We start from the raw sequence: 14,348 nt of genomic DNA on the forward strand, positions 1-14,348 counted from the left end.
TCAGGGTAATCCCCTGACTTCTAATCATTTTAAGAGATATATCATTTTGCCTAGAAATTGGAGTGTCACTAAAGATAAGCATAGGAGCAGAAGAATCCTTTTTGCGAGATAGTAGTAGTAGTAGTAGTGGCACTTGATGCAAGAAAGCAAGTGTAGGAGCTTATGCAGCACCAGCCAAAAAAAAAAAAAAAAAAAAATCACACCATTCCCTCCAAATGCCTGTCCAGTTCCTCCTTAAATTTATTTAATCTATCAACTTCCACAACGACAGATGGAAGTTTGTTCCAGCAATTAACAAACCGCTGGCTAAAGGCAAATTTCCGCACATCTATTCTACATCTATCCTTTCTTAATTTGAACTTATGTCCCCGTAGGTTCGTATTCTGAACAAGTGGGAGGATCCCATCAGAATTCAGCGTGCTCAACCCATTCAAGGCCTTATAGACCTCAATCAGATCACCGCGCAGGTGCCTAGTCTCCAGCCACTGCAATTTGCAGAACTTAAGCCTCTCTTGGTAAGAGGATCCCTTCATTCCCCTCACGAATCGTGTTGCTCTTCTCTGTACACGCTCAAGCAAATCTACATCCTTCCTAAAATGAGGCCTCCAGACCTGTACGCAGTACTCAAGGCATGGCCTGACCATTGCCTTATACAGAGGGACAATCACCTCCTTTTCCCTGCTAGCAAAATTCCTATATATCATTGACAAAACCCCATGACCTGCCCTAGCAGCCTGTCTACATTGCTCAGAAAACTTCATATCTGACTGCACAATTACTCCCAGGTCTTTTTCATTTTCTACCACCTTAAGTGTAGTACCACACAGTTGGTACGTTTCTCTGGGGTTACTTCTACCCATATGCAGTACTTTGCATTTGTCAAGGTTAAACTTCAGTTGCCACTTCTTAGCCCATCTGCCCAAATTATCTAGATCCTGTTGCAGTAGCACACTGCCATTACTGTCATTAACAACCCTGCCAACCTTCGTGTCATCTGCAAACTTCGACATTAAGCCTGATATACCTTCATCAATATCATTGATAAATATACAAAACAACAGTGGACCCAACACCGAACCCTGTGGGACTCCACTAATAACATTAGTCCACGAAGAGCAGCACCCATTGATTACCACCCTCTGTCTTCTCCCACTTAACCATCCTTTTATCCATTGTAGCAACTTACCCTTAATACCATTCTGCTCCAATTTGTACAGTAGTCTTCCATGCGCAACAGTGTCAAAAGCTTTCCTGAAATCCAAGTATATGATATCAAAATTATTTTTTGCATCCAGTTCCTTTGTGACCACATCATAATAACCAATCAAATTTGTCAGACAAGACTTTCCCTTAACAAACCCATGCTGTGTCTGAATTATTGCTGCAGTCTTGTCTAGATGATCGTGCAATGCATCTTTAACCAGTGACTCCATTATTTTACCCGGAACAGAAGTTAAACTAACTGGTCTGTAATTATTCGTGTCACCCTTCGAACCTCCTTTGTGAATTGGGGATACATTTGCACATCTCCAGTCCGTGGGAACCTCCCCTGAATCCAAGGATGCTCTCATAATTATGGCTAAGGGTTTGCTTAGTTGCTTTGCCGCCTCCTTTAATATAACTGGATAGATCCCATCCGCCCCAGGTGCCTTTCTTATGTTTAACTTCAACAATTTCTCCTCCACTTTGCTCTCAGTTATTACAAAATCATTAAGCACACTGCTACAATTTGATAACCTTCTTCCATTTTCAAACTGTAATGATTCCTCACGTGTGAATGTAGATGCAAAATACTCATTCAGTTTGTTTGCTATCTGAGCAGGATCATCAACAGTCGAACCATCGATGTCAAGTGGACCAATCATATTCAGCCCCTTCCTTTTAGAGTTTATATAAGTAAAGAAATCCTTGCTGTTTTTCTTAGCATCTTTTGCCAAAGATTTCTCGTAATCCGCCTTTGCCTGCCGAACCTCCTTTGTGACCTGATTACAGACTAGCTTATATCTGCCATTGGCTTCTGCGTCGCCTGATAATTTATATGCATCCCATGCATTTTTCTTCTCTGTCACGAGTCTCATTAGTTCATTTGATAACCATTTAGGCCTAAACCTTGAACAATATTTCTTCCTAGGTATGAAAAGTCTAGTAGCTTCCACGATTAATTCCTTGAATGCTTCCCACTTAGAATTTACTGTTTGTAACATCGTCAGTCGATCCCACTGTACAGAATTTAAAAACTGTCTGAGACCACTGTACTCCCCTTTACGGAAGCAAAAACCCTTTCCTTTACCCCTGACGGTAGTTACCTCTTTGAGTAAATCCCACTTCAGCACACTGTGATCACTGCCACCTAGTGGTTCCTTTATCTGCAAATTCTTAATACACGAATGATCACTGCTGATAACCAGATCAAGAGTATTACTTTCTCTGGTTGCCTCTCGAACATGCTGCTGCAGAAAACAATCATCCAATAAATCCACAAAAGTCTGACTAGTGTGTGAGTGACCAACCCACAAGTTCCAGTCAATATCTGGGAAGTTAAAATCCCCCATTATAAGACATTCTGATTTACTGGCCCACTCTATTTCTCTGTACAATTGGTCATTGTACTCATTCGAGTCATTAGGCCTATAACACACTCCTACTCTTATTTTTGCTTTTGCAGTGCTTATGTCACACCAAACTGACTCAACAGTGCACTGTCCATCTATATCAACTGGATGCACTTCTTTTGATTTTATGTTTTTTTTAATTAACAGCATAACACCTCCTCCCTTTCTGTCCTGTCTATCCTTTCTGTACACATTGTACTCCCCAAATTCCAGTTCTGCATTCCTTATATCTTTGTGACACCACGTCTCTGCTATCCCAACAATATCCGCCTTTGATGTCTTGACCAACACTTCAAATTCATCAAATTTATTTACTATACTTCTAGCATTGGTATACATGCAAGCATACATGCTCCTATGCCTATTCCTTGTTACCCTAACACATCCCATATACCCAACTATTCCAGGATGACTGCCATCCGTCCCTGAAACCCCCAACACCCCTCGCTCCAGGTCGCTTCTTATTCTAATAGAAGTTGTGCAAGAATCACCTTCACCTCTGCCTGCGGTTACTGTTAAACTATTAATCTTTGTATCCCCCCAAGCTAGCAGTTTTCCGACCCACCTAACACTGCCTCGATAGCATCAGCAAATATACTTGCACCCTTTCTATTTAAGTGTATCCCATCCCTGTAGAAGCAATCTCTCCTGTTAACAAGTACAGTGCAGGCTGAAAAAAATTCTACCCCTTGAGCCTTGCACAATCTTTCCAGGGCCGAATTGATCGACAAGGCTCTCATCATATACTCCCTCCTATCGTGTCTGGGCAGAATTGCAGACACTTTCAAATTCAACCCTAATTCTCGGCTTTTTTTCAACAGTGACCTGTACTTGTTGAGTAATTCTGCCGGTCTCCTACTCTTAATATCATTAGTGCCAACGTGTACAACTATATCACCTTTTGTGCCCTTGAAAGATGATATCCGCTCTACAACGTCATCAACCTTTGCCCCTGGCAGACATACTCTGGTCCTGTTCCACCTATAAGACAAGACTGAGTTTTAGAAGGATTAAAATCAATTAAGTTGTCTTTGCCCCACTGGAGAATTACCTGGAGAGCGGCATTTAAGAAATTGGTAGCAGATTTTCAAGAAGTTGAAGCTGATTGAGCAGGGCAAGGTTTCTCAAAATGGAAAGTGGAATGCAATGTGCTATCATCGGCAAAAGTATAGATAGGATTTCCAGTCAATGGAAGAAGGTCATTAATATACAAGAGGAAAAGAGTAGGGGAAAGAACTGAACCTTTGGGGGACACCAGCATTAGTGGAGAAGTTAGCAGACGGAGAGCCATCTACCATCACTCTCAGTGAGCAATCAGAGAGAAAACTGGATAACCAATTACAAAAAACAGTTGGCAAACCATAAGATGGAAGCTTGTTTAGAAGACCTTTATGCCAAACACGATCAAAAGCTTTTGAGATGTCAAAAGCAGCTGCTTGTGTTTCACCAAACGTTTCCGTTGAATTAGTCCATAAATGGATAACATAAGCCCGAATATCACCAGTGGTCGACGCTGACAGAATCAATACTGGCGATCGTTGATCAGACAGAAGATTTCTAGGTAGTTTAAGACTTGGCAGTTAACTGATTTCTCCATTACTTTAAAAAGAGTAGAAGTAATTGCAATGGGACAATAATTGGATGGGAGGGATTTGTCACCCTTTTTAGGAACTGGCTGGATAAGAGCAAATTTCAAAGCAGAAGGAAATACACCTTTGGAATAAGAAAGTGAAAAAATGTGGCAAAGAACAGGAGTAAGTTCAGGAGCACAGGTTTTGAGAACAAGTAGAAAAATACCATCGGCACCTGGAGCTTTCTTAGCATCAAGATTCGTCAAATTTCTTCTGACATCCTTTTGACGGAAGACCACAGGAGGCATTGATTGGAGCGTGTTGGGAATAGTTGGAGGTGTTTTACCAATATTATTAATACATGAGTTGGAAGAAAAATGGGATGCTAGCAGGTCAGCTTTATCCTTGGCTGAAGTGACAACAGAACCATCTGGTTTAGACAGAGGTGGAAACACAGATGGGTAAAAAATGTTCCGGCCAATAGCTTTGGCAAGAGACCAGAATGCTCGGCTACCATTAGGGCAAGAAGCAAGTTTTCTACTCTTAGCCTGTTCAAAATCTAGTTTGGACTGATTAATAAATGCTTTACAATTGTTGCGAGCTTTGGTGTAGGCAGATAATGAAAAGGAAGAATTAGAAACAAGCCAATTACGATATACAACATTGTTCTCTTGAACAGCCTTAGCACATTTATTGGAAAACCAAGGTTTAGATAAAGGACAAGAGTTTAAAGTGGAGTGTGGGATAAAGGATTCCATTCCTGCAAGAATAATTTCACTGACACGATCTGAGCAAACGTTAACATCAGAAGTTTTGAAACAGTAATCCGACCAAGGAAAAGAAGACTCACAGGTCTTCCCATTTTGCATTCTTGTAACGCCAAACAATACGAGGCAGGGAATAGCCGTGAGATAAAGGTTCCATTGGAGAAGAGACAATCACCAAGTTGTGATCTGAGGTGCATAAAGGACGACTCACTTCGACCGTGTACTTAGAAGGGTTGTTTGTGAGAAAAAGATCAAGCATGTTGGATGTATGGTTAGGATTGTCCGGTATTCTTGTAGGTAAATGAACAATCCGTGAAAGGTCATTAGTAATTGCAAAAGCCTCAGCATCTCGACCAGCTGGGTTGGTGTTACTAGAAAACGGAAGCGAGCTGGAGTTGTGAACATTAAAATTACCAAAGAAAATTACCTCACTGTTAGGAAAGTTGGACTGGAGAAAGTCAAGTTGCAAAGAGTGAAAGTCAAAGAGCTTCAAGTGATTAATGGAGTTGGAAGAACGGTAGAGACAATAGATGAATTTGACACAATGAGGTAGAGAGATTTTTAACCAGAGAAGATCGAAAAGAGGAGATTCCAAATTACCAAGTCTCTGACGGAATATCAGAACCGACATATGCACAAGTACCACCTTTGAGGCGAAAGGAATCACACAGTGAATAATTTGGGCAACTGAGATGAGCAGTAGTTGAATCAACCGATAACTGAGATTTTGTCAGAAAAATTACATGGGGTTTGGCTGACTGCAAGTGGAAATAGACATTGTTGAGATTAGAATTGAGACCACGTATATTTGTGAAATGAATTAGGAAGTGTTTGGGAGGTTTACATCTTTTTGCAGATAAGCTAACTCTATTAGTTTGACAATTCATGGTGTATTCAATAGTAAGAAAAAGTGGGAGGGACATGCTGTATGAAGTAATGAAATTTTTGGATATGGCGTACATATGGCAATAATATAACCATATCCTTGACAATCCCCCCCCCATATACACACTACTCGGACTCTCTCCAGTCACTATCTGGCAGAGTAGAGGTAGCAAGATTATACACTAGCTGATCTGGAAGCTTCCTAGAGAGTTACCAATAGGTTCAGTCCGGTGTACTAACTAGTGGCCAGCCTGCAAACACCGTTTTAGAGCTGTACCCTCGAAATGTAAGGAAGATTGGATCTCACCACGATGTTCATCATAACCTCAAAAGTCATCAATCATACTGCATGATGGAAGAGATGGGGAAGGGTTGACCGGAACTTAGCTCTGGATACTAAACATGGGTTCCACCACTTCAAGCCTCCAATATGCAAAGTGGTGGTATTGCACCGGTTTATGAGAGTCAGCTACCACCTAGTACTGCCTGGTAACACAGAGGGGCGGCATTCCTCCATGTGGTTGTTGTTGTTGTTATTTGGTTTTTAGGAGCATTAGCAACTAAGGCCATATTGCTCCGGGATATGCGGTGGTCATTCCCTGAATGACCTTTCCGCATCCTCCGTATTTGGTGGTGACGGGCTCGAACCCCGGTCTAATCAAGAAGCGTGTGCTACGCACTGCTGCTCCTTCCCACCTGGCTACGGAGGCGCCACTCCATGTCGTGTGGGCACCACACCTTGACCCCTGCTTACGTTGGTTCACACCTGGGTGGTCACCCACTGTGTGCTTGTGCATGGAAGTTATACCCAGGATTACTAACAGTCCCACCATCGTGAAGGTGCAAGCAGAGGATCTGGCTGTCACAGACCATCCAGACTTCACCGAAATTGGGTCCATTTGACTTGAGTGTCACCCAGATATCAGTTCCATCAGTGTTTTAGTGATCCACATGAAGGTGATCCATAGTTGAGAATCCTGTCCTAAAGCCAGCTTGCTCTTTCAGTTGATTCTCATCAAGTATTCTTTCTATTGATATATCAATATTACTTTGATATTGATATTCATTACTGATATCTTGATATTACACATATTGATATTACTTCTCGACACACCGTTGTAATCATGGAGGACAATATACTGGTCAAAAGTAGTCATGGGTGGAGTTTGACTGATTGATTTGATAGTTGTTGGCGCATCGGCTTCTGTGGCCATATTGCACCTCCCAAGGTTTTTGCAGTACTTTGATCCAAGCCCGAGGTGGGAATCGAACCCGCGACCTTTGGGTTGCCGGGCAGGTACTTTTACCCACTCGGCTAGCCCGGTCGGCCGTCATGGGTGGAATGTCAATTGCTAGTCAGTGGGGGTGGGTATATCGATTGCAATATATCCCCACTGACTAGCAAAGGATTTGTAGTGATATTAAACACTATTTATTGGTATTGGTAAGGCTATCAAGAAGTTCAAGCAATGAAGCCAGTGAGCATCACTGCCACTTGAACTTAATACCTAGAACAGCTTTTCCTGTAATTCACATTTGTAATGAGTAATTAAAACCATTCAACAATATTTACTAAAAATAAAAAGGATACCTCAATTTTTAAATAAAAGATCACATACACATCTGAACTAAAATTTTTATTGGGATTTTTTAACGTCATAAGCAATGTTCCTAAGGAACATATAGCTATGAGGACGTAATTAAAAAGATAAAAGGTGAATCCTGCTGACTGTAGATGAAAATACACTGGTGTGCAAAATTTAAGGACCAGTCAGGTTTTCACCTGTAGCTTCTCATAGGAGTGGCCTGGATATGGGAAAAGCATATCCAGGCCACGCCCGTGACTCACAGTCAGCCCATGAGTCACGGGCTGACCACGACTCACGACACTAAAGTGCAAGATTACCATTTTATCTAGGATGACTTGGTCATGGCTTAAACAAGCGTATGTTTTCTTTGATATTACTAATATTCACATTTGTGTATTTTTTCCTTGTGGTGTTAGCGGCAAAGGAACCTCGTGAGGTACAGAAATGATGAAGGAAACAACAAAACGGTACAGAGGGACTTTATTCAAAAATGGCAACATAGCACTGGCTGCCATGATACAGATGCATCACTGCCAAAGATGGAACAAAGGGAAGATATAGTATTCAGTAGGAGATATGCCCCCCCCTAATGTCGATGCAGGCTTTGCACTGCCTGTCCATACTTAAAACAACGTTGTTGATAAGTTCTTGGGGTAACATCGTCCATTCCTCTGTCAGCGCCATCTTCAGCTGGTGAACATTTTCTGGTGGGTGTGGATGTGCTGCTAGGCGTCTCCCCAGAGCATCCCATATGTGTTCAATGGGATTTAGATTGGTGGAACAGGCAGGCCAATCCATACGAACAATGTCCTCACTTTCCAAAAGCATATCAACAGCTGCAGTGTGATGGAGTGTGGCATTATCATCCATAAACACGAACTCTGGGCCAATGGAACCTCAACACAGATGCACATGGGGAAGGATTACCTCAGTAGAGTAACGTGCACCAGTTACAGTATCGCCTTCCAATATCTGGAATTGTGTAAGTCCATCCAAGATAACGCTTCCCCCAGACGAGAACACCTCAACCACCATATCGATCCCTTTCAGTGATGTTTGTAGGGTGATACCGTGTGCCAACCTCTCGCCAAATTAGCTGATGTCCAGAATTGCTGCTGAGACAATCTACTCTCATCAGTAAAGATTACCTTAAGTAAAGATTTTGTGGTTGTAATATTTAGAAATAGTGTTGATCCTTAAGTTTTGCACACCAGTGTATATACAGTTCTGCTGTTACTACTAACAACATTAAATGATTAAAATATTTTTCTTTAAGTTCAGGAAAAAATGTGTTCACAATAATGGAAATTTCATTGTCATTCAGAAAATTCTTTCTCTTGGCCATTTTGAAAGCACAGATATGTTTTTAAAATTTCGCCACAAATGGTTTGTTTGTTGTTTGGTTTTTAGGAGCATTAGCAACTAAGGCCATATTGCTCCGGGATATGCGGTGGTCATTCCCTGACCTTTCCGCATCCTCTGTATTTGGTGGTGACGGGCTCGAACCCCGGTCTAATCAAGAAGCGTGTGCTACGCACTGCTGCTCCTTCCCACCTGGCCACGGAGACGCCTACCACAAATGGTATTCATCACCATCAGCCATTTTCAATCCACTGCAGGATGAAGGCCTCTCCAGCAACTTTCCAGTTCCCTCTGTTTTGAGCACTAGCCATCCATTTACTACCAACAAACTCATGAATTTCATCTATCCATCTCCACCTTTGTCTTCTAGGTTTTCTTCTAGCTCCTCTTGGGTACCATTCTGTTATTTTCTTAGTCCATCTGTCATCATGTCTTCGAACTATGTGTCCTGCCCAAGACCATTTTAGTTCCCATTAACAGGCATGAGTGAAGACAGGTTTTGGGTTTTAAACAACATCACATCTAAAAACATATAATCCATATGGTGATGAATAGTAGAGCACATCTAGACACACAGTTAAGGGGTTTAAGTTCAAAAAGAGATGGTAAAATTATAATGAGATAATATATAAATATTGCATGGTTAAAAAAAATCAAACTGAAAAGTATTTAGATAAGGGCAGTACTTTCCAATCAGCCCCTGTAATCTTAATCTGTATCCCTTTCCACATTCCACCACTTTAAGTTCATGAGAAATAGTTATCTATTGCACTTCCTTCACATTACCTGTTAGTTTTACCAATCATGGAAATATGTAGAACAGAAAAAAAAACATGTCATTCCCTTCATTTCTATCCTAAGCTACAAGAAAAAGACTCAAGTCTATTCAGTGCTAACGTTACCTTTAAAATGAATTATCCTAGCAATGTATGTGGTGCTTGTGTTTTGTTTGTGTATATCAAAACCTAAAGTTAAAATAAAAAGTGCTATTGTTTGGTTCTCTCTCCAATTTATTACAACTAAAACTAGCTCACAAAATATAGGAAACTCTTGTTCTCATTTTCCAAAAACAGAACTAGGTTAGATACAGATGAAAGAGAGTAGCAATTTTTGCAATGAATAGTAAAAAACAAAGTCCCAGCAAATGACTGTGCCTCTAAATCTGTCAGTTAAGGTTTTTATGTATTTCTATTTGTTTTGTTATAATGGTAATTTACTGGTTTGGTATGACTGTACGGGCCCCTAGAAACACACGCGAAACTATATTTCTGAGTAACAGTTGTGATGACCCTAGAATATTTAGAATAAATGGGAAAAAATTTAAGATCTCACATTATAGTTTTGATAAATTACTTTAGTAAAATTTTTTTCAAAAAATTTACAATCAGACATTTAGCTTCCAGCACAATTCGATATTAGGTTTGACACTCCAAAACAAAAACATTGTTAGTATTAGTAATGACCATATGGTGCAAGGAAGCTTATGGTTTATGCTGTACCAGCCAAAAAAAATAAATAAATAATAATAATAATAAAATAAAATAACAAAAAATACATAAAATAATAAGAATAAAAACAAATTAATATTAAGAAGAATTTTTTTTAAAAAAAATAATAATAATAATAAAAATTAATAATAGAAGATCAAATGGACAACCGATGCATTTCCCTCCTCCCTTAGGTAATTCAAAGATCTAGCTGACCTTTGAACAATTTCTCCAGACTGTCAGCCTCTACCACCCATGTAGGTAACTTATTCCAGTAATTTATATATAATTCGCTGGCTAAAATAAAACTTCCTGCAATCCAGTCTAAACAACTCCCCCCCCCCGGTAACTTGAAATTATGGCCTGTAGGCCTAGAATCATTTATAACTGTGAAAATTTCATCCTTATTCATTTTGTTTATGCCTCTCAGAGCCTTAAACACCTCAATCAAATCTCCTCTAAAGTGCCTAGTTTCCAATCTCTGCAAGCCACATATTCACAGTCTTTGCTCATATGCACGCCCTTCTGCCGATCTCATCAGGCGAGTTACCCATCTTAGGACCCTTTCAAGAAGAATAATCTTTCTTCAGGTGCGGTCTCCGTACTTGAACACAGTATTCCAAGTGTGGTCTAACAATAGCCTTATATAATGGGATTATGACGTCCTTATCTCTACTAGTGATTGTTCGATAAATCATCAATGGAACACCATCGGTCCTCCTTGCAACCAGTCTACAATGCTCAGAGAACTTCATATCTGACCGTATCGTAATACCCAAATTCCTTTCCTCCACTACCGGCTTTAGTTCAACTCTGCCAAGCATATAAGTTATTTTGCGGTTAAGTGCCTTACACTTTGCTGGATTAATGCATAGCTGCCATTTTTCTGACCATCTCTGAAGTCTATCTAGGTCATTCTGAAGAAGCTCTTCTTGGCGGCAATCATTAACTACTTTACCAATCTTTACATCATCTGCAAATTTAGACATCATGCCCTCTATCCCTTCATCGATGTCATTTATGAAAATCAAAAACAACAATGGTCCTAATACCGATCCTTGGGGAACTCCACTTCTTACATCAACCCAATCTGAGGAATAACCATTTATCACAACCCTCTGCCTCCTACTCTGAAGCCACCCTGCTATCCATCTAAGGATTTTCTCTGTGATTTCAACCTTTCCAGCTTACAAAGTAACTACTCATGTGGGACTAAGTCAAATGCTTTACTGAAATCCAAATAAACAACATCAAAATTATTCCCTAAGTCCAGCTCTTGAGTGACCCTGTCAAAATAGCTAACCAGATTAGTTAAATATGATTTTCCCTTTACAAAACCATGCTCAGTATGCTTCAGAATTATTTCTAAGTAATCCTGAATTTCACCCTTGATCATAGTCTCCATGATTTTCCCTACTACTGAAGTTAGACTAACCAGCCAGTAATTTCCCAATTCTCTCTTAGAACAGCCCTTATGTATTAGAGATACACTGGCACTTTTCCAATCCAATGGAATCACTCCCCGAGTCCAGTTATGCTCTCATAATTAGCCGCAATGGTTCAATGCACTCACTTGTCACCTCCCTTAAGATTATAGGGTAAATGTTATCAACCCCAGGAGCCTTGATGGCCTGTAGGCTTAAGTTTTTTCATTAAAAAAAATGTGTGAAATTTCAACATCATTAATTACATTTTTTTCAACTTCACTCCCAGAATTTCTCATTGATGTGAGGGTTTTTTCTTCTGTAAATATTGATGCAAAGTAACAGTTGAGTTCATCTGCAACTTCAGCTGAGATACCTAATACTATCCCACGTCCATTACATAAGGGTTCAATCTGGATTGTCCTTCTCTTCTTTGCATTTATATATGTGAAGAATTCCTTATCACCCCTCTTTGCCAGCAATTTCTCATAATCTGCTTTTAGGCGTCAGTACTTTTTATTACTCTGTAACTTTTTCTGCTCAAGTAATTTAGCTAGCAACTTTATTTATTCAACTTGGAATCCTCCTCATGGAGTATTTTTTAAATGGTATATAAGCATTGAAGGCTTGCTACCACTCCAGCATGTCCTGCCTATCCTTATCTGTTGTTCCAACCAAAGAAGACACAGTTTTATTATATAGCATGAAAATAGCTTTGGAAATATGAGGAGGAATTGTTACTCTCCTTCACTGTTGTTGTTGTCTCAGTTTGGCTTATTTAAACTTTGATTTACGAAGTTTAAGAAATTCTCTAGAAATCATTATTTGGATAATATCTAGAACTCTAGATATCATTATTCAAAAGATGACAAAATCAAATTAAGTGATATAGATGTAGAGGGCATTATTGTAAATTTTTAGAGTTTATTTTTAACCATATTTTATGATTTTGTTTTCAATCCAAAAATCCTGATTTGATTTTTGACAACTTGAATGTTGGGTAATCAAATCAAAATAAGAATAAATTAATAATTAAAAGTATTCACAAAGTTTAAATAAAACTTCAAAAGTTCATAAAGAAACTCACTCCACAGAGCCTGCTCCTGTTGAAATGTAACTATAGGTTGTACACACACACACACACACACACACACACACACACACACACACACACACACACACACACACACACACACACACACACACACACCTTCAAGCAATTCTCTTGTGAAAGGGTGTAGACTCCATAGTCATTGAGATGGAAGCCTAAGGAAGATGACAAGGTGGTGGAGGAAAGATCTGGACTGTATAGTGGGTGGTCAGGAATCTCCCATTCTAGGTTTTTCAGATGATCCTGGGTTTGGTGCACTGCATAAAGCATTTGTCTGTCCATTTTGAATGAGCTAATACCATTTGTACACATGTTGGACCATCATCAAATTCTACCCATACAAAGGAACAAGTTCTCTGTGAAATTTTGTTGCAATAGAGCCTTTAGCTGAATCATAATGAATAATTGAATTCCCTTCTGAAGGTTTATTCCTTCAACATCTTGAATGATTACTATGCATTTTTATACACCCACAAAGAATAAAATAAACATTGTTTGCCTTTCCTTCTATTTACATATTTTGATAGTTTTACAATACCTTTCTCACCTATCTTTAATTTTTGGAACTGCCAAATCACACAGCACAATGTTAGATTAACAGTACTAAAAAAATCATCCTTGCCATTAAACAAACTTGTCCAATATGCGGAGGGGACACAAAATATGAGATGCTATTTGCTAAGAAATATAAAATCTACCAAGTCCCTCATATACAACCTGCTTCCAACCAACTTCAAATGTGAAATATGTACAAAAAAGCAAAATTTTTCACAGGCATGCTTACTTCAGGAAAGAAACCTATACTGTCCAAATGGTTGGTTAATTCTGGATCATGAAAAGCTATCAGATGTGAGAATACAGCAAGATATTCTATAAACAGATAAATATTATGAATATTAATCATTAAAAATGCACAGTACTGCACATACTGAACAAAACTCATAAATTTGCAAAAATTATTAAAAATTTTATTAATTAACGATCAACTACTATTAGCAGAACATAATCTTCACAAATTTCAGGTTAAATTTCACAAATAAATGAAAAAAGATTTATCTCATAAATTATTTTTCTAAATAAAAACACCTGACTGCTATTTTCACTAACTTTTAATCATTTTTTTTTTTTTTTGCAGACAGGAGGGTGTTAGACAGACTAATTCCTCACCCTTGACAGAAGAAGAAGAAATCAACTTACATATCTATAAGTTTGCCTCTGTGGTAGGGATAATTACAAAATCTATGGACAAGAAGTTATTACAGGATCATTTCAATAGGAATGGAATCCTAAATGGATCATATGGGTTTGTAATGGGTACATCATGATTGGCTAACTTTATAAATTATTATGATATCATTATCAAGCAGTTAGATGCAAGAAACAACTTTTGATGTTATACAAGGTATAATCAAAGCTGAATTTGTTCAATATTTAAATATCAAATAAGAAAAACTTTTCATTTTATTTTATAGTATTTTTTTTCCACGCATTTTCACAAATATCCAGCATTTGTTACAGTAAGTAGTGTGGTGTTTTAGTT

At 38.9% G+C, this 14,348-nt stretch overlaps 1 protein-coding gene across 7 annotated transcripts in view; it reads right to left on the reverse strand.

Moving 5' to 3' along the window:
- Nucleotides 1-14,348, reverse strand: part of LOC150082055 (TBC domain-containing protein kinase-like protein) — a 311,436-nt gene that overhangs the window by 43,418 nt on the left and 253,670 nt on the right. For all 7 annotated transcript variants that reach the window (XM_090379947.1, XM_090379944.1, XM_090379948.1 and 4 more), the window contains one exon: nt 13,593-13,678. In XM_090379947.1, the coding sequence (XP_090236073.1) occupies nt 13,593-13,678 (86 nt within the window). The remainder of the gene's footprint in view (nt 1-13,592; nt 13,679-14,348) is intronic.

The sequence above is a fragment of the Mastigoproctus giganteus genome, chromosome 8, assembly GCF_048544385.1.
Source record: "Mastigoproctus giganteus isolate SK-2022 chromosome 8, ASM4854438v1, whole genome shotgun sequence".
NCBI classification, from domain to species: domain Eukaryota; kingdom Metazoa; phylum Arthropoda; class Arachnida; order Uropygi; family Thelyphonidae; genus Mastigoproctus; species Mastigoproctus giganteus.